The sequence below is a fragment of the Bos mutus genome, chromosome 24, assembly GCF_027580195.1.
Source record: "Bos mutus isolate GX-2022 chromosome 24, NWIPB_WYAK_1.1, whole genome shotgun sequence".
In the NCBI taxonomy this organism is placed as follows: Eukaryota; Metazoa; Chordata; class Mammalia; order Artiodactyla; family Bovidae; genus Bos; species Bos mutus.
In genome coordinates, this window is record NC_091640.1 from 40,030,176 (window position 1) to 40,051,650 (window position 21,475).

Sequence of the window (21,475 nt, forward strand, 5' to 3'; positions counted from 1 at the left end):
CTTATTCTTTCTTTTTTTTTTTTTTAATTTCAGATATTGTATTGACTTGGCCAAAAAGTTAGTTCAGGTTTTTCCCATAACATCTTATAGAAAATCTGAACAAAGTTTTTGGCCAACCCAATATATTCCCAGTTGTAGAATTTCCAGTGGCTACTTTATACCTATTTTCTATTTATTGACCTTACCTGTCCTTTCATTCACTGTAAGTCTGTTTTCCTTCACATCCTTGAGCATAGTTATCAGTATGATAACTACTTTACTAGTTCTGTCAGTATGATAGCTACTTCATAACTAGTTTTAACATCTGGGTCATCTGAGGGTTGGTCTCTGTTGATTTGTCTCTTCTCTTGAAAATGGGCCAGTGTTTATGTCAAGTAACTTTAAACTGTATCTGTAACATGGTGGCTTTTTTTTTTTTGAGACCCTGTACTCTGTAATATTTCTCCAGAGAATGGGATTTTTTGGATGGTTTTGCTTTTTGTTTGTATTTAAGCAGACAGTTTGTTAATCTTTACCTGTGCTACTCCACATATGCATGATTTATGGGGTGAGCCAAGATTTGGGTGGATTTTAAACCAGAACTGGGGCCTTCTACCTTTTGACCTTTCTGGGATTCCCCATAACTCCCCAGTGTGGTCATCCTGAACCCAGCCCTCGCATTGTTCAGGCCAGAAAAACTGGGGCTTTCTTTTGGAATTTTAGCCACCTTATGCCGTGCTCTCTATGGCCTGACTTCAGACTGAAAGCCAGGCGATTAGACACTCTCCCTCCACTGTTCCCTAATTCTAAGTGTCCGGTCCTGTCCTGAATCTGCCTGCCTTTGTTCATTCTCCACTGCCTTGTGTGGCTGCTTTTTGTACTTTGCCCAGAGTTTATGGTTATCTTAAGGAGAGTTGATTGGCAAGGAGCTTACTCAGCCATGGCAGAAGCAGAACCTCTTTGTTTGTAAGTCAGAAACACAGGAGCTTCTGTAAAGTTTGCTGTCCTGGAAGATGGGCTGCAGAAGTCTTAGCTTCACCTTGATCTGCAGCTTATATACTGAACAGTTCATCAAAACAAAGGGTGCCACAGAGGGATTTTTTGTTCTAGCTTTTTTTTTTTCTTTTGGTCTCAGGAAATTATGCAAGGAGGAATCAGTCTCCCATATAAGACCTGTTCAGAGAATTGTGTTTAAGAAGGAAATCATATTTAGTTCTTCTTCATACCTCTATTCAGATGTTGAAGCCAGTGTGCTTCAGGGAATGGAAAGAATCTGGAAAAGATCCTGAGAAGGTTCACAGGAGGGTCCAGGTTTCTCTATGTGACTTTGAAAGTGGAAAATACTAGATTGCAGTGATTAATTTGATACCAGCCAACCCTGCAGGGAACCCAGAGTTCTGGGCTGTGACCAGCAGGGAAAATGGCCTTTTTCCCACCTGGGGTAAGCTCTAGTTTTAATGAGATTTCTGAAGGGAAGAACAGTGGACATCTGTGTGTTTAAGCCACCCCTAGTTTTACTCTAAAATATAGTCTTTTCCACTTTGCATTTTCCCTTTTCAAACTTGGTCCAAAAATTTCCCATAAAATTAGAAGACTAATAGTTGATCAATCAAACCTTAGATACTTTCCAGAAAACTTTAATAATTTTTTTGGGAAAATAATGACCTCAGGGCAGGGGGGAAAAAAGACTCAACTAGGATGCCATAAATGAATTAACTGCAAAGCGATTAACCACAAAACCGTGCAGGGCCAGGTTTCCTAAGGGAAATGAAACTGGATTATTTGCCAGTTTAGATTTTTAATCTTAAAGGGGATTTCGTAATTTATCTGGAATTGATGGAAATACAGAGCCTGCATCTGCATCTATTGTTTTCCTCCAGAGGTTTTCTGGGTTGCATTAGAAAATTATAGACAGTCTGGAAGATATGCATTAAAATCATGTCTTCTCTGTCCCCAAACATTTATGCTGAGACATGCTCCCGATGGTGCCTGTGATTCAGACAAACTCACATCAGCATGCATTAGCCATTTTTAAAAGCAACCTGGACCTGTGTCATTTTTGTTTACAAATCTGACATAAATTTTTAAAAATCCACATGAGGATTTGCTGGGCAATATGACATGAGCCTATAAATACTCCTGCCAACTGTTCCTTCATTTCGTGGTTACTCACATCAGTCATCCACTCTTAACTCGGGTGCCCATGACCTCCTGTGACCTAGGAACTTGTCACAAGAGTGTTTCCAGTACTGTAAAGCCAAGTAACTGTAGGCAGCTGACTGCCTTTATCCACTGAGCCGTAAATTGATAGATTTTCCTGCAACTTGAGAGCTCCCCAGGGATTACAGAACTGCATGCTTCCCTCCAGGGCCTCCCCACCAAGAGACCACTTTGGGGAGAAAACAGAGAGAACCGGGCAAAGCCGGATGCTCCAGCTTACCCTCCATTTTCAGCACAGCCGGTTGTGGATTATCCTGTTGTTGGATGGATTTTCCTAAAATCCTTTCCCCAAAACAGGGAAAGAGCCAGCATTGAGAGCACACAGGAGTAGGATGCCAACCCTCTGGCGACACCTTCTGTCACTGCCGAGGAATAAAATAGTCAAGAATCTCCAGTGATCCAGCTGTGGTCACCTTCCCTTGTGGCTCAGCTGGTAAAGAACTTGCCCGCAATGCAGGAGACCTGGGTTCGATCCCTGGGTTGGGAAGATCCCCTGAAGAAGGGAAAGGCTGCCCACTCCAGTATTCTGGCCTGTATAGTCCATGAGGTCGCAAAGAGTCAGACACGACTGAGCGACTTTCACTTCGCTTTCCATCCACATCCCTTTAAGATCTGAAGTCAGTGTCGTTGATCAGAGTGACTCCTACAGAGGTAACTGTGCAGGCACTGATGTAAACAGTCTATGTATTAACTCGTTTAACCTTGGTAAGGGCCCAGTGAGGTAGGAATGATGACAGTCCCCATTCTACAGGTGATAAGCTAGAAGCATACGGGTTGAATAGCTTGCCCAAGGTCACTCAGGGACTTAGTAGTCGATGCAGAGTTTGAATCTGATTCTAGAATTTGTGTTCCTAATAATTGTGCCTGGCTGCCTCATTATGTGGAAATAAGATTTATGTTGTCTTGAATCGAGCCTTAGGCCAACTGTTCATAGCATCAAAGTAAAAGCAAGGTCTGTGCAAGTGCTTTGAAAAGGGAAGTGTCACACGGATCCAGAATTATTTTGAGGGTCTCATTGGCCACCTGCTCCAGCACTGGCGTTCTGGGATGCTAAAAAGGAGTTGATAGAGCCCGTCCCCTGTCCAAGGGAACAGACTCACGTTCTTGGTCACAAAACCCAAGTCTTTAGCACTGAAAGCTGTCGGGGCCCTCCTGTGCCCCTCGGTGTTAGTTAGCAAGAGACGCTGTCAGGATGCGTTAGCGTTATTCAACACGTGGGTATTTCTGTTTTCTTGTCAGGAGGGCCTCAGATCCGAGTACAGTTTCAAGCCTTACACCTCATGGTCATGGCACTGCCTGATGCCAACAGGGACACAGCCCAGGTAGGTTGTATCAACCTTACGGTCTGCCGTCAACTCTTACTGGTCAGAAGAAACGGTCCAGGTGGAAAAATGAAAACTGTGTGTATGTCACATATACTGTACACAATTCAAACTTGGAAAACCAAAGAGCATCCCCTTTTAGGAGTTCAACCTTCTTGGTGAATTTCAGAAAGTTCTGATAGGCGTTTATACGTTGGTGGCCCAGCCAAACTTTTATCAACCAGTCGAGCCTGCAGCAAGCTTTTTGCCTTTCCTGACACCCACTCCTGTTCCCCGGAGGAAGCCAGGAAAGAATATGAGTCCCAGAATCTTCTTTGAACGTTTCCGTTTCATTCATTCATTCAATCTGTTAAGAGAAACTGAGTGTCTATGATGTGCCAGGCACTGGGCTAGGGTTAGGAGTAGGAAGAAGCCAAGATGGAAGGCTTAAATGGAATAACATCAGAAGTAAATGAAACCCTGATTTAAATGAAGCTTCTAGAATGTTCATGTCTTACCATAATTCAATTTAAAGAATGATAGAATCAGGTTTTTAGAGATCTCCTGATTGGACCTTGACCTTTTCCAGATTAAGAAAATTAAGCTGAGAAAAGTTATTTCTCCTTTATTAGAACATTAGAACATTTCATAGAATTATATTCCATAGGTCTCCATCCAAAATATTCCTCCTTTTCTTTCAGATTCATTTCTTTATGTTTGCAAAGATCAGGGTTTCTGTTGCTGTTTTGATCCTGATTCTGCATACAATAGGAAATCAGTTATAAGTACAGCAGGTGCCAGGTTCTTTTAAGTGAACTGAGGTGAGGATGACTTGGAAAGAGCCCGTCCTTTGGGGGCCAGTAAACACGATGCTGAAAACAAAGCTGATCCTTTGTGCTGCCTCCTGTCAGACATTTCAGCTTGGTGAGGACCTTTTCTCCTCCGGTGAAACCATCTGCCAATTGTATTACATCCTCCACCCAAGACGAGGAATAGGTGGAGGCATGCAAATGTCTGTTTCTAGTACAATTTGGTAATTTTCCAAAAGCTAGAAATTTAGTAGCTTTGCTTTCCTTTATCTGAACAACTTTTTTCTTTCCAAAAAAATTAATTTGGTATCAGATATATGGGTGAAAATGTCATCTCCCCTTTCGTATCACCAAGGATGTAGCAATGACTAAAGAACTCAGCCCATTTCTAATAGAACGTCCTCTTCACTCTCTCTCTTCCACTGTAAATTGTGACTGGAATGAAGATGAAGCTAGTGCATTGTGCAAATTAAGAGCTCTGGCTGAGGAGTTAGGCTTCTTTGGGCAAGTCCTGGCTCTGCCATTTACTTACGTAACACTGGACAAAGCTACTCAGTCGCTCCCCACCTTACTTTCTGTAACTGTAAAACAATATTAAATAATAGTACCTACCTCCCAGGGTTTGGGGGTGGTGATGAAATGAGTGGATGTATGTAAAGTACTAAAAATAATACCTGGCTCTCAGTTAACCCACAAATAAACGGTAGCTATGATCACTAGTATGTGCATATGTTACATATACTGTACAGAAATCAAACTTGGAAAACCGAAGAGCCTCTCCTTTTAGGATTTCAACCCTCTTGGTGAATTTCAGAAAGTTCTGATAGGCTGTTATATGTTGGTGGCCCAGCCAAACTTTTATCAAGCTTGCTTTTTTTTTTCAATAGTGAGAGCAACTGCATATAAGCATTTCCCTTTGGTCTGCTAAAGACTCCAAAATTGAAAAGCAGCAGAAAAATGACACCCCCAAAATAAAAGTTTTCTGCTTTTCAACTGACATATTTGTGAACTGAGAAATTAGATACTCATTTTGTTGTTGCTGTTCTTTAAATTGTTTTATTTTTTAATCTCTTTGTTTTTAAATTTTTTATTGAGTTATTGGCATACAATCCTCTGGAGAAGGGATTGGCTCCCCACTCCAGTATTCTGGGACTTCCCTGGTGGCTCAGATGGTAAAGAATCCGCCTGCCATGAGGGAGACATGAGTTCCATCCCTGGGTTGGGAAGATCCTTTGGAGAAGGGAATGGCTACCCACTCCAGTGTTCTGGCCTGGAGAATCTATACAGTCTGGACCCCTATACAGTCCATGGGTTTGCATAGAGTTAGACATGACTGAGTGACTTTCACTTTTGACATATAACATTGATTTCAAATATACAGCATGATGTTTTGATATTAGTATGCACTGCAGAGCAATCACCATAGTAAGTCTTGTTACCCTCCATCACCATTACAGAAAATCTTTTTTTCTTGAGAGAACTATTAAGATTTACTCTCTTAGTAATTTTCAAATATGCAATACAATATTATTGACTATAGTCATCATGCTATGTGCTATATCCCCATAACTTATTTACTTCGTAACTTATTTATTTTAAAGCTCAGTTTTTTAAAATGTGTTTTTCTTTCCCAAGGAAACAGAAAATATTTTTAACAATATTGCCTTAAATTAAGAGTGAGTTACTTTTCCTCCTTCACAACAAAACTGCATTTCATGTTTATTTGAGCTGTAGTGTTTTTTCTCCCTTGTTTATTGTTTAATTTTAATATCTGTCAAACTTGCTTAAGATAAAAGAAAATAAGAAAATGCAAACTATTATTTATAGTGATCCCAATATGACAAATTCCATAAAAAATGGAGCTACTTTTATGAAGCAGAGAAATGAATAAATTCTTCACATTTCTCATCCACACTTTCAAGCAATTAAAGAAGAAACGTGACATGTTTAGCCATTCTTTAGTTCTGACCATTTTCTAGAGGCCTGGTGAGTGGGTACAGAAGTGAATGACAGTAATCAGCAATGCCTTTTTATGATTTACAACTAGTGTGACCCCATGCTGCTTCTTATTAGGCCCTCATGACATTCTTCAATAAAGTCATTGCCAATGAATCAAAAAACCGCATGAGTATATGGAACATTTCTACCGTCATGGCACCAAATCTTTTCTTCAGTAGAAGCAAACATTCTGACTGTGAAGAATTACTCTTAGCAAACACTGCTGCCCATATCATCCGTCTGATGCTCAAGTACCAGGAGATGTTGTGGACGGTGAGTACCGATGTGACGACCTGGATGTTCCTCTTGCGTCCACCGGCACCCACCCAGGAAACATAAAGGCTGGTGAGCGAGCAGTGCCCTCAGTCACAGGGGGAGATGGGAGACATGATCCCGGGTTCCTGGTGGTGTCTTTTGCATTCCATAGGGCTGCTTGCTCCCAAACATATTTTCCTTGAAACAGGAATCCTAATAGATTTTCCTAATCTTTATGAGGACAGAACCACAGTTCCTGGTTCCTGGATACTGAGTGGCCAGAAGGAGTAAACAAAACTGAAGACAGACTCTACCAGGGAGGGTCAATCCACATGTTTTCCTTCTTTTCAGGCTCTGTTTCTTCTCCAGGTTCCGTCTTTCTTAATCTCTCAAGTCAGAAGAATGAATGAAGCCACCATGTTGTTAAAGAAGCCGCTCCCAAGTGTCAAAAAGCTGCTAAGGAGGAAGACCATAGAACGAGGGGTAATGAGACAATAAATAAATGCACGAATATCATGACCACCAGGCTCTTCTGTCTCAAAGGGATGCACAAAGTAGCTTGTAATTTAGAAGCAGAATTGTTATGTTCTCACAAAGTGTCACTCTTGTGACTGTAAACACTGTGGAAATTGCATTCATGACAGAGTGCTGTGGTAGTTCCATTTCGTTGAATTAGGTGTTGCTTGAAGTTTTTGAATTCCGTCTATCATCATGAGAGATAATTCATTAATATTAATAAAGATAATTCCGTTAATATTCTCTCAAGTACTTAAGGGCAAATGGTTCTTACAGATGCTGAGAGTCAACATTTTAATCCCTGTGAACTGGATTTAAGGGTGGTCCAGCTGTCAGTGTATCTAATAGCTAGAGACTGAGATTTCCATGGTGATTGGATGCTGAAAGGATATCTAATCCTCAAGTTATTTAATGTAAATTTGTTGCACTTCAAAGAATTTTTGCCTTAGCACAGTTGCTTGTGTGGAGATGCATAATGGGAACAGGCTTTAGAAGAATTATCTTTACTGCTTTAAAGATCTCTGAGGACGATCGCGAGTATCAGGCATAGCATTTGGCCTTGAGGAGGATGCAGAGGTACAGGAAACTCACTTTGTCCTTAAAGGAATGTGTATCCAGCAGAGAGATAACCTGATAGAAAAGTGTACACAAGAGCCATGAATATGCATTCCATGTCAGGCGTGTTGTGCAGATAGCGGGCTGGGGCTCACATAGAGGAGAAAGAAGTGTGTCCAATGTGGAGCATGTGGAGGCTTCGTGGAGAAAGTGGCATTTGAACTGCATCTTGAAGGATGGATAGCATTCTAAAGGGAACAAAGAGAGGAGAGTTCATTCAAAGAAAGAAATATTGAATCCCGAGGCAGTAAGGTAGAGGTATTGCTAATCGATCTATCACAGTCAGGATGGATGGCTGTGTTTCCTCACTATATACAGGCAAAGTGATTTCAGATCAAGTAGAACTAACATACTAAATTTGGGGAAAATTTTTTGTTTTAGTTGAGAAAAAATTCACACATAAAATTTGCCATTCTAACTATTTCAAAAAGTGTAATTTTTAGTATCTGTTTCTAGTATAATTGGCAGTGTTGTACAACATCACCACTGTCTAACTTCAGAATATCTTTACCATCCCCAAAAGAAACCCCATACCAGTTAGGCATTCACTCCTCACTACTCCCCTCCCCACAATCCCTGACAAACTCTCACCTACTTTCTATCTCTATGAATTTACCTGCCTGGGCATTTCATGTAACTGGAATCATACAATATGTGGCCTGTTGTGTACATGGCTTCTGTCACTTGGCATAGTGCTCAGGGTTCACCCCGATGTGGCGTGCATCACTACCTTGCTTTGTTTGTTTGTTTGTTTTGCATTTTTCTTGGGCATCTCTTGGGTCATATGGCAACTCTATGTTCAGTTGTAAGTACTTTGATGAGGATTTTTGCACCAACTTTTATAAGGGATATTGGCCTTTAGTTTTTTGTTCTTGTTATGTCTTTGTCTGGATTTGGTATTAGGGAAATAACAGCCTTACAGAATGAGTTAGAAAGTGGTTCCTCCTTCTATTTTTTGAAAGAGTTTGAGAAAGATTAGTGTTATTTCTTTAAACATGAGGTAAAATTCACCAGTGAAGTCACCTGGTCCTGGACTTTTCTCTGTAAGAATTTTTTTTACTACTAACTCAAGGTCTTGTTATAGCTCCATTCAAGATTTTCTGTTTCTTTTTGAGTCTGTATTGATAGTCAGTGTGTTTCTAGGACTTTATATCATCTAGGTTATCTAATTTGTTGAAATACTAATTGTTCATATAAATAGTATTATGATCTTTTTTATTTCTCTAAGGTTTGTATTAATGTTCCCTCTCATACTTTTGATTAATAATTTGAATCTTTTTTCTTGGTGAATCTAGCCAAAGGGTTGTCAATTTCTTTGGTCTTTTTGAAGAGCCAGCTTTTGTTTCATTGATTTTCTCTATATTTTGTTTTTCTCTAGCCCTTATTAAAACTCAGATCTTTATTTTTTCCTTCTTTATGCTTGTTTTGAGTTTGGCTGGCTTTTTTTAGTTTCGTAAGATGGAAAGTTAGGCTACTAATTTGAGGTCTTTTTTTAAAGTAAGCATTTACTTCTATAAATTTTTCTCTGGGTTTTGGTGTACTGTGTTTCATTATTGTTCATTTCAAGGTATTTTCTAATTTCCCTTTGACCCATTGGTTATTTAGGCATAAATTTTCTAAATTTCCTTTTGTTATTGATTTCCAATTTTATTCCATGGTGGCTATGTAGCATGTGTTGTATTATTTTGATGTTTTAAACTTGACTGAGACCTGTTTTGTGGTCTAACATACTGTCTGTCCTGGACAGTGTTTTATATGTGCTTAAGAATGGATTCTGCTGTCACGGTCCTACAGATGTCTCCTAGGTCAACTTCAGATTCTTCCTCCGCCCCAGGGTTGCTGTTTGTTATAGCTGTTATACATTTGTTAATGACTTTGCCGCTGAACTAATTTTCTTATGTCTCTATGTTTTGTGTGGCTGCTGAAATCTCTGTTCCATTAGCCTAGTGGTTTGCTGGTGTTTGCACAGAGATTTTCTTAGATACCTGGAGCCAAAAATATCTCCCAGTCTTTGCAGATGAGCTCTGTGTGCTGTGTGCTTGACACACCTTCAGCGTTCAGCCAGGCAGCTTACAACTTGGCCTGAACTTCAGTTCCTCTTTGGACAGTGCTTAAAGGTCAGCCAGAGGTGAGCACTTAGGATCATTCAGGTCTTTCCTGAATATGGGCACAGCCCTGAGCATGCACATGACCTTCTAAGTTCTCAGGAATATGTTGAAGCTTTTCAAAGACCTTACTCCCCAAAGCATCTAGTTCCCTTGGCTTGCCTCCCAAGATTTTTAATTAGTTTATATTTTCCCCTGCTCTTAGGCACTGCATCAGGCAGCAGTGATTAAAACATTTGCCTATAAATGTTTTCAACATCACACCGCTTTAGCACTGGTCAGGTTCCAAGTCAGACAAGATAGAGGCCAGCCAGTCTTCCAGGGAACAAATAACTAGAATTCCTTGTGAATGAGGTCCCTTCCACGCCCTTCAGAACCTGCACCAGGAATGCAGGCGGTTATTTTCAAGGCTGTCGCTGAGCTGTGGAGCAGAGATGGGAAAGTGTAAGCTAAAATGCCACTGAGTTCACCATTCTTATCAAGACTCAGTCGTTTTTCTTACTTAAGCACTCCCCTGGCTGCCACTTTGGGGTTAGTTTCTAGAGTTCTGAAGAAGATGACAGGGATAGGTTTTTCCAGTTTGTTCACTGCTTTTATGGAGGGACAGACTTCTAGATTTCTTATTCTTTGCCGTTTTCATTCTGGAAAATTGTAATGGTGTTAGTATGATGTGTGTGGAGCTGAATCTGAGGTCAGGTCAGGCTTTGCGAGCCCAGGCAAATTTAAGTCTATCTCTGAGCCTCAATTTTCTTACATTTTCACTCTGGGGGGAAAAGTCATGATACCTACCTATTTCACCAAGTTGTCTTCAGCACCAACTCACATAACGTGGGTGTAAAGAACTGTGTGATGCTTTATGCATGTCCGTTGCTTCAGTGTTTTAATTATAAATAGAACTAAGTGGAATTTTAAAAGGTTATAAATACCATGGAAGCAAGCACTTAAAGATGAAGAAATAGTCTTTCTTTGGTTCTCTTGTACTATATCGTATTTTTACTTCTTGACTTAGACTGATAGTTCATTGACAGTTTATAAAATTCAAAAGATTGAAAGGGGAGAAACTGTAGAAAAAAGTTGGTCAGCTCTGACTTCCCCTCCTGAGGACAAGTAACATAGCCAGTGACAGCGTGTGTGCACGGGAACACACAGGTATATTTACTTGTAGAGAGGTGCTGTGACATACAAGCAAATATGAGGATACGGTCTTCACCTTTTTCACATGAATGGTAATGTAGGTGAAACTCTGTGCTGCATCATCTTTAATGACTTATGGAATCATAGTGGTTATTCCACGTCAGTCCACACAGCCTTCCTTTTTGCTTCTTTTGCATGATATTCCAAAGACACACTAACTTATTTAAATATTCCCAGATTGTTGAATAGTTAGATTGTGTCCAACCTTTTGCTATTAAAGTTTATGCATCAGTGAATAAACTTACACATATGTCATTTCTCACAAATGAAGACTATTTGTAGGATGAAGTTATAGATGTGGAATTGGGTCAGAGTGAATATATTTTATAATTGGTAAATATTGCCAAAATGTTTTCCATAAAGGTTCTACCAGTTTACACTTCTAGCAGCAGTACGTGCTTGTTTTCTCTGTATCAATTCTAAAGATTAAATGTGTTTTGTGTGTGTGTATGTGTTTTTTTTTTAGGTTACAAGCCCCAAGACATCAAAGGTACTGCAAAAATCACCCTCTACAAGAAGAATGGTAAGGAAACAAATTATTCTCTCTCCTCCCTAATTATTAACTCCTTACAAAATATTCTTTGGCTGTATCTACCTTATCTGTGTCTAATTTTGGTCATGATATCCCTTCACACTTGACATTTTCAGTGTAGCATGTGAAGGAATGGTACAGGGACTCAACTAACTGATGACTTGGAATTTGTGGCTAGGGGTTCTGTTCACAAGAGTGAATACTCTGGAAAGTTAGAGGGAGCCTGTGATCATTATAATAGTCTCGATAATGTCAGGAGTGTGGAATTCATCTTCAGAGGCTTCTGGGGGGCGCTGGTAGAGGAGGGATGTGAGATGCCCCAAAGAGTGTTTTAGGAGGGTGCTCTTAGCTCCCTGCTCCCTCCCAGCTCCCGACCCCTGGCATTGGCCATTCCTGCATGCTCTCCTGGTTCTCGCTGGTAATAGTAGAAATGTATTGTAAGAACTTATCCTTTAAAAATTGTTTCCTAGTGCTGCAGTAACAGTGCCACAAACAGGGTGGACTGACGTGATAGAATTTACTTTCCCACAGTTCTGGAGGCTGAAGCTTTGAAACCAAGGTGTTGTTTGGTTGATTCCTTCTGAAGGCTGTGAAAGGAGTGTGTGATTCTGACATCATTCTTAGCTTTCGGCGATGCCGGCAATCCTGGGCCTTCCTTAGCTGTGGATGAGGCATCATCCAGTCTCTGCTTCCATCTTCACATGGCATTCACCCTGCGTGCGTGTGAGTGTGTGTGCGTGTGTGTGTCTTCTCTTATAAGGACAGCGGTCACCAGAGTACAGTGGCTGGTCACTGGAGTGCACTGGTCCTTGGATTAAGGGCACATTGTACTCCTGTTTCCACAAGGTCACAGTCTGAGGTCCTGGGGCTTAGGACTTCTACACAATTCAACCCATATTTCTTCTAGGGGATATAGTGAGTCAAATCACATGAACCTTCTACATCAACAATACCATCCTTTGATAACACACAGATTATTTAAAGCAATTACCTGAGGTATAGCCAGATCCTCAGATAGAAATTTATTTCTTTCTGTCCATCTCTAAATAGATAATTAATATTTAAAACACTCAAAATTTTGAAACAATGGGAAATTTCCATCCAGTTAGAACAGAACAGACTTTACTGTCCATTAGACAGCACCATTCTTTGACTGTTTCATGCAGACGGGAGCTCTGAGGTCCCAGGGCCCATCAGAGCACACGAGAGCAGCACACCCCTCCCGGCCACCCACACTTCGCAGTGCTCCTAGCACACTTTGAGGGGTCGAGTTCGGTGTCCATCAGGAATGCAATTTGGGATTACCATTCATTGCTGCTGACTAAAGAAACAGGTATATTTGAAAGGCACATTTCAAATAGATCCTTAAATTTTCAGAAGGTTGACTTTCTTAAAAAAAATTGAAATACAGGATCCTGCTTCAAGTAGGCCTATTTAGGACATTGTTCAAGAAAATGCATGGATAGAAACATTAGATTTCTGTCACAACCCAGTTTCACTTCCCTCATGACTTATAAAAAATATTTATTTGTTTGTCTGGCTGCACCGGGTCTTAGCTGTGGCACGCAGGCTCTTCAGTCTTCGTTGGAGCACACAGGATCTTTAGTTGCAGCAAGTGGGATCTAGTTCCCTGACCAAGGATCGAATGTGGGCCCTCAGCATTGGGAGCACAGTCTTGGCCACCGGACCACCAGGGAAGTCCCCTCTCTTGTGATTTGAAGGCGTTATAGTGAGACCAAAGCCTGTAACAGAAGTAAAACCCCAGGTTAAGTTTAGTTTAGCGAATCTCCTGTAAGAAAGGAAGAAGTGTTCTGTTCTGGCTGAATCCCCGTCATGTTTCCACATTTCCCTCATTTGGAATGCCACTGATTTCCGTGTGTCTTAAGTGCAATCACTGAGTTTGACAAAATGTGCTGCCTCTTTCCTCCTTGGCAGTCCGACGTGCCAGAGGGCGTCATAAGGGTCCACGCGCCCCTTCTCTCCAAGGTGTCCATGGCCATTCAACTCAACGGTCAAACCAAAGTCAAAGACATCCTGGCAAAATTTCAATGTGAGAACAGGTGAGTAGGCGTGAGAGTCTCTATAAGGCAGATGGGCTTTTATCTGATGAGCAAATCTTTTATTTGAAAATTTGACCTTTTTGAAAAATTAGAACCTTTCACTTTAAGGACTTTACCAGTAACTGAAGAATCAAAAGTAGAGAAAGAAGTATACTGTAGAATTATCAATAACAAAAGCTTTTTTTTCCAAGGAACTTCTACAATTGAGATTCTTAAATAGGTAGATTTTCTGTCTTGGTGGCTTCATTTACTCATTGAGTTTTACTTTTTATTTGGATAAAAATTTTAGCAAGTTAGTTTTTATATATCTTGATAGATTTCCAGGAATATTGTTATTCCAGGCTCCATTGGGCTTTAACATGACTGTAACAAGTACAGTTTATGTAGTGGAGTGAACGTCATAAAACCTACTATCAATGAACCTTAGGATCAGAGTGATGTTGACAAAATATTTTTGCATGTCCGCCTTGAAAGTGTGAAGATGTTAGTTGCTCAGTCGTGTCCGACTCTCTGTGACCCCATGGACTGTAGCCTGTCAGGCTCCTCTGTCCATGGAATTCTCCAGGTAAGAGTACTGGAATGGGTTGCCATTCCCTTCTCCAGGGGATCTTCCTGACCCAGGGATCAAACTCAGGTCTCCTGCATTGCAGGCAGATTCTTTACTGGCTGAGCCATGTCTGCCTTAGTCACACTAAAGAACATTAAGTCATGGTAAATGATGGAGGATAAGGACAAGGGTGGGGTGTGGGGCTATTAGTGGGAACTAGGGGGACCATGTGGAGCAGGAAACACTGTAGCTTCACTGAATCCATGGGGCCCTTCTGTTGTGACATCGCACTCAGATATTGCAAGATTTTACTATCAGGGAAACCAGGAAAGAAGTACACAGGATGTGTGTATATTTTCTTATATCTACATACAGATCTACAACTATCTGAAATAAAATGTTTAACTAAACAAAGAGGGTGCATATCCTTCTCCTTCACAGTGGAGAGAGAGGATAGTCTGTAACCATGTCTGTAAGTAACCAGGCTGACAGTTCAAGGAACCGGAGCTCAGCAGTGGCCTTTCCAGACTCTTCTATCCTGGCAGCCTAGTCCAGGATGGAAAATTAAAATTGGCCAATTATTTGCTCCGACTTGCTTTCATTATCGGGCAGAGACATACAACAAAGTCAGCGTTAGTTTGCAAAGCACTGGGCAAGCTTAGAAGTGAGGCATGGGCGAAGGAGAGAGCTCCATTCGATTTTTGACAACAGCAGAAGTGAGGCTGGATTGCTTTTGAACCGAGAGTGATGTGGCCCGTGACACGGCAGTGTGAAGCCCAGCTGCTCCTTGGCCAGCCTCGATGTGTCTGCAACCGTGTCCCCTCTCGAGTGGAGCTGACAGTGTGACAGTCGTGGACGAGAGGCCGGGGTGGCTGTGGAGCCCGGCTGCATCCGTCTTCCTCTCTGCCTCAGAGGCTTCGCTGTGTCAAACAGACCAAAAAAAGCTTTTATCCTCCCTTCAGTCATCATCATGATTTGTGGGGTGTATTCCACTCAAAGCAGAATGAATTGTTTGCTGCTATGGTTACTTAATCCACAGGTTTACCTCAGAATCTCTGGAGAGGGTTAAAATTATATCGCTTTCTTCTTTTCTCAGTCATGGTTCATCGGAATGCATTAAGATCCAGAACCAAAGCTTATATGAAATTGGAGGTAATATAGGTAAGCATTTGTCAATAATTTTTACTCCTACAGGCTCTGATTACTCTGTTGTTGTTCAGTCACTAAGTCAGGTCCCACTCTTTGTGACCCCATAGACTGCAGCACGCCAGGCTTTCCTGTCCTTCACCATCTCCTGGAGCAGAGAAACTGAGTAATCTGCTGATTACTCTGAGTAATGCTCTAAAGGAAACAGGATGCTATTACTGGGTTAATAAGAGATGGTAGGATGGCATCACTGACTCAATGGACATGAGTTTGAGCAAATTCTGGAAGATAGTGAAGGACAGGGAAGCCTGGCATGCTGCAGTCCACGGGGTTGCAAAGTATCAGAGGCGACTGAGCCACTGAACAACAATTGTGTTAATAAAAACATATTTTACAAGTTTCTTAGATATAAAATCAAAATCAAAGTGTGTGTTTTTTTTTTAAATCTCACATAAGAATAGTGTAACTTTCCTAAAAAGTGTTCCTAAAATATTCTCAAAATTTGCATGTAAATACTGTAGTTGATGTGGAGTAGATTTCTGAGTCTTTTAAGGATGACTCTGAAAGTTAGAGCGTCTCTGGAGAGTCATGCAAATGAAAGGAGAAACTGTGGCACTTTCAGAGTCTTGACATCCTTTTGGTTGAACATCACTGTTCAGCTCTCAGTCCAGGTTCATCCTCTTCCCCAAGAGGGGACAGGAAGGAATAAAAAGAAAATTCCATCCCCGCGCGTGTGCCCTTAGCTCCCTCTTGCCCCTCACAGTTGGGATGAAATCCTCGTGCTCCTGTTTGCGGCCGGCGCGTCCCTGCTGCTGATGAGGACTGTGGTCATCGTCCCCTCTGTCGTCAGCTCTCCCCTCCCAACCCCACCATTTCTCTCTGCATAAACATTTCTGGAACTCCGCTCATCTCCACACAACTCTCTCGACCCCTTCCAGTCGACTCCCATTTCTCTGCTCCACTTGTGACGACAGCTCCTTGAGCTGGTCGTCTGCTCCAGTCTCTCCCGCTTCTCTCCTGAAGCCACTCCAGTCAGGCTTTACACCTCAACACTTCACCAGAATTGCTCTTTCGTCCAGGTCAGCAGAGGACTCTCAGGTGTGAGATCCAGGGCTTCCTTCTGTCTTCATAAGCACCCGAGTTGATCCTTCCCTCCTTTGAAAACAGTGCCCTCTTCCCCTGGTGTCCAGGGCCCCGGGCGCCTGGCTCCCCCGCCCTCCATCCCCACTTCCCAGGCCGCTCCTTCTGAGCGTCTTCTGCCTGTTACTCCTCATCCTCTCACCCTCTGAGCGCGGGGGACGGTTCTCTCTGCACTTGTCTCCATGGTGAGCTCGTCCGTCTCCCTGCTCTGGAGGCATCTGGGTGCCGCCTTCTCTCAGGTTTACATCCAGACCCACCTCGACACCCACCTTCACATCCGGTCACCAGCCATCTTGTCCTGGGCCTTCGCCTCTGCTCCGACTCGGGCCCAGAGCACCCTCCCTCGGATGACCCTCTCCTCACTCCCTCACCTGGCAGCTTTGCCGGTGTCTCAGCTTCTCAGTGAGAGCTTCCTGGACGGGATCCTCTTTCTGCCTTCCCAGCTTTCTCGTTCTCTCACGTTCTAATCATCATCAGGCTTACTTCCCATCATACTTTCTTATTTACTAGTTGCCTTTTACCACTTTTAGAACATAAGCAAGAGGGCAGATATTTTTACCTGTCTGGTGCATTGCTGTGGCCTCAGCCCTTAGAATAATGCTCGACACCATAATGGCTCGAGAAATACTTGAGAACTGAATGAATGAGTCAAGCAAGCAATGAAATCTTGGTATTTTGTTTGAGACTTGAGTGCACATTTCAAACACACTGTACATAAGAATTTTCAAAGGCATTTGCCCCTTTCTGTTGTTATTCCAGATCTTCTTCCCACAGGAGAAATGAAATGACCACTCCTAAAATGAAACTTCATGCTCATCCTTAGTCCTGGTCAAGTTACTATCTGTAAAAAAAAAAAAAATTAGAGGACATGTATTATCACATAGATGATCATCAGTGATCATCATCATATAAATGAGCTGATGCCTGAAACAGGTTCTTGCCATGTTTTTCTAATTGGTGTGGTGATCTGGGGAGCAGTTTTCCTGGGGTTAGTCTGTTTTTTCCCACAGTGTCACATGGGGTTTGTTTGGAGTACTTCACAGTCAGAAAGAAAGAAAGGAAAGAGGGAAGGAAGGTAGGTTGGCTGTGCTGGAAACTTTAAACTGAATCTGCTTTTAGCTGAGAGAATGATGTTGGCCTTATTTGAGACTTGCAACACCCATACACAAAAATATGCCCATGCATAGAAGTATGGCCTTTTTGAAAACATTCTCCAATTTTCATTTCTTTTAGGACAGCACTGCTTGGATCCGGATGCTTATATACTGGATGTTTATCATGTGAATCCCCAGGCAGAATGGGTGATTAAACCCCAACAGAGTGTTTGAAATCACCCCCCAAGATGGCAGCTATCATGTATTACACGCCAAGGAGTCCTACATTCAGTAGGGAAAAAGCAAGCTTCCGACATGTCTGTCCCTAGACCCTCTCAGTGTTTCTCAGCCCAACTGGTGTCTCCCGGAATTGTCAGCATGAATCGTGGATGAGGAGCTGGTTGACCATCTGAGCTGAAGCCGTCTCATGGTGGTTCCTTGGTAAGAGTGAAGGAAAGAGGGTGTGATCCTTCCAGAAGAAAGGCCAGCATAGAATATGGAGCTCTCATCATTTCTGATACTTTGACTCACAACAGAAATGAGCTTTATACCTGGGGATAAGAGGCTCTTCTCGACGTAGCAAATGCTGCCAAACACAGGAGGTAGAAGAGACTTTTTTATACCTATGTTTTATATATATAGAGAGAGAGACCTTTTTGAATAAGAATGCAAGAAAAAAACACAAAAATTTCTTCTCTGAACAGTAATTTAGATCTCCTTTCCAAAGAGAATCTGTTTCCAAAGTCACACATACAATATTTATGCTCTGACTTGCTCCTGAATTGGAGGAGGAGGAACTTCTGTGTACAGCCCACTGTACTGTTCTGAATGCTGTACAGTGTTGTGACTGCCTGCTTTCTGGTGCAAGTGAACATTTCCCCATCATGGACTATTGAGAACGGATACTTTTAAAGCTTACTCTGTTATGAATACATAGTTAAGGTCAGGTTTACAAAGGATTTTCTTGTGCTTCCATAACCTTCGGTGTAGTCAGCAGTCCTGGAGCTTCTGTTTCTCATCATGATGATGGTGCTCAGTGAATAGCTCTCCATGTGCCAGGCCCAGATTGTCTTTCCTCCCCAAACAGATCGTTTTTTAAGTTTCATGACTGTAGATAATCACTTCTGCAGCCCCAGTGTTCAAATGCAGAACTGCCTTTATCCAACTGCTCTTTATCCAAGAGTGCTGAAAAATACCATTCTATCCAGACTTCCTATGCTATAAAAACAGATTTTGTTTGTGTTCATCCATCATAGACTTGGCCAGGCCCCATGGATTAGCATCAGGCTTTAGAATCAGATGCATGTTGGGTGACCTGAAAACTGACTTGCTCCCAGAAGCCCACAGGGCCATTTTTCCAGGCCTGCAGTTGGTGAGAAAGCACAGTTCTCCACGATTCTGAGAGCAGATCTGACATGTGCTGAGAGGTCAGGGAGCCCTGCCTTTCCTCTGGGGACTGCAGCATGTAGAAACAGGGATAGAGGTCTCACTTATCCCACATGTGTGCTTTGGATTAGATCTACAGCTTGAGATTTTGACAAGCTTATGTGAGTTTTAATGAAATTTAACATCCAAATGACTCTCCTTTGCAGTTCAAACAACAGACAAAGTTGCTTACAAATGAAGAAAACACTTTATCTACTTGCATTGGTAGGTGGGTTCTTTACCACTAGTGCCACCTGGGAAGCCCTTTATCTACTTACCAAGTCTCAGAACATAATGTGATGATAATTTAAGCCTGTATTCTAGAAGAAATCTTTTCCATGCTCATTATGCCTTGATATCTATAAAACCTTGATTTATATTCAACGTTCCTGCCCATTGGAGCTGTGTTACATTTTTGTGGAAAGCTAATATCCATTCATTTTGTTTATTTGAGAGTTTTTATTTCCTTTGCTTGAAAACCCAGTGGAAGAAAAACATGCATTCTGTTGGTTTATATTTATTCCTATATTTCATCAGTTTTCAATGTATGGCTAATTGACAGCGTGTGAGTTTGCATAATGAACTTTGAGGGTCTGAGAAAATGCAGTTATCATTCTTGCAATTCAAACAACAGGAGTAAGCATTTTACTTCATGTATTAGTTGCTAAGTTCCAAGACATAAGATGGCTGTAACTGATGCCCACATACAAGGAAGTTCTTCAAATTAGGTGCCTTACACTTCTGTGTATATATTAAAACAATGACTGATTTCTCTAACTGAATTTCCTCTCATTTAGAGTAAATTCTGTTGTGCTTAGAAAGTTCACCAACCTAGCCAATTTTTTATTTTTAATTTTGGAATTTTTATTTCTTTTGACTGAAAACACATTAGCACTGATGGAAGACTTCTAGAAGTTTTAAGATTTACCCCATTAGTCATTAGTTTTAAATAAATGGCTAAAAAATGACAGTTAAAAAAAATTAAGTTTCTGAATTTCTTATCCACATTTGATGTGGATAAGATGTGACATCGTTTAGATGTCAAAGGCTCAGCCCAGTCAATAATCTTAAATTAATCACTGCCTTCAAGGATGTGTGACAACTTTAAAATAACTATATAATATGGAAGCCCATGTCAATACCAAATATTGGATGTAACTTGAATTCTTAGTCATACAATTAACTGATCAGAGAAGAATTTCCAGTAGACACATAAACTAATTTTTGTGAGGTTAAAAAAGTTCTTTTTACTGATTTTATTACTTTTTTTAAAACTTGAGTTTATTCTTAGTGAATAAACAAACCCGTACAACTAAAACTCAAAAATGGCAGTCACCTAAGTGTTGAAAAAACTATACTTGCCTTATGAAGAGTTGTTTTTGCAATAGTTACAGTCATCTATAAAAATGAATAGTGTAAAGGCAAACATGAATAGTGTATCTGCAAACAAAAGACAAGTCAGACCCTGGGCTTCTAAATTCTGTTCTTGGTAGCTTCCCCCTCACCTTGTCCCATGCGCTCTTCGTGTGCAGTTAGGAAAATGACATCTAGGAGAGCGTTAGAGAAAGTTAACGTTTTAGGAAGACTTATTCAGAAAAAAAACACTAGAACGCGCTCCTTCTTGCCTCCAGTCTACAAAAGAAGATCCCTTTGCTAAAGAGCTCCCTTGAGGATATGATTCTACAGGTCACTGAACAATGGGTTCAGTGAGTTCAAGGGGAGATCTTTGAACAAACTGGAATATTAATCTCTTTACAATGTATATACAGTATAAACTACCTCACTTGTCTTTCCTTGGGGGGGGAATGACGGACGTTAACAATTTTTGTTACAAATGGTCCCTGATCTTATTATTTAAATCACTTCAGTTAGCTTTCAATGTACATTTAATAATATGCATTTAATGATGTAAAATATTTTTAGCAAAAGCTTTAAAACCAAAAATACTCTGTAACTGTGATGTGTGTTGTAGAGGCCGAGAGAATCTGTCCTTTAGTCATCGTCTTGTGTGTTTAACCCTGTGGAGTCACAGGTTTTCAAATGTAGGAATTCACTTCATCAAATTTCACGCATTTTCAGCTGTTTTCCCCACATTGCACTTGACTGAAAGTCACGTGAGATTAAAGTGCCCCTTCTTTCTATCAAACATATTTCAACTGTTTTTCATAAATGTATTACACATCTGAAAGGAATATATATTCTGGGACTCTAGTTTTCTATTTTCTGTCTGGCACTTTCAGCTGTTTTTTTTTTTTTTTTCATAAACATGTCACTTAATAAAAAATAATATGACATGGATTAAAATGTTCAAACATTTTTCAACAGTTGTACACACACACACCACCTTAATTTAAAAATGACATCTTTTCTTTCAGGTATTTTCCAGCTGTTCTTGGAAATGATGTGATTTGATTGAAAAGTCATGTTGTCCCTAGGATGCCAATTTTTTATGTTGTCTCCCATCTCAAGAGTTAATGTTCTTTCATCCCGTCAGTTTCATTGCCAAGTATAATATGTATGTTGCATTTTATTCATAAAA

General features: G+C 41.0%; 1 protein-coding gene across 2 annotated transcripts in view; it reads left to right on the forward strand.

The window, feature by feature from the left end:
* Nucleotides 1-21,195, forward strand: part of ARHGAP28 (Rho GTPase activating protein 28) — a 139,140-nt gene extending 117,945 nt beyond the window's left edge. For both annotated transcript variants that reach the window (XM_070362021.1, XM_070362022.1), the window contains exons 13-19: nucleotides 3,439-3,521; nucleotides 6,383-6,580; nucleotides 6,932-7,045; nucleotides 11,459-11,515; nucleotides 13,460-13,584; nucleotides 15,228-15,292; nucleotides 17,651-21,195. In XM_070362021.1, the coding sequence (XP_070218122.1) occupies nucleotides 3,439-3,521; nucleotides 6,383-6,580; nucleotides 6,932-7,045; nucleotides 11,459-11,515; nucleotides 13,460-13,584; nucleotides 15,228-15,292; nucleotides 17,651-17,745 (737 nt within the window). In that variant the 3' untranslated portion in view covers nucleotides 17,746-21,195. The remainder of the gene's footprint in view (nucleotides 1-3,438; nucleotides 3,522-6,382; nucleotides 6,581-6,931; nucleotides 7,046-11,458; nucleotides 11,516-13,459; nucleotides 13,585-15,227; nucleotides 15,293-17,650) is intronic.
* The last annotated feature ends 280 nt before the right edge of the window (nucleotides 21,196-21,475 follow it).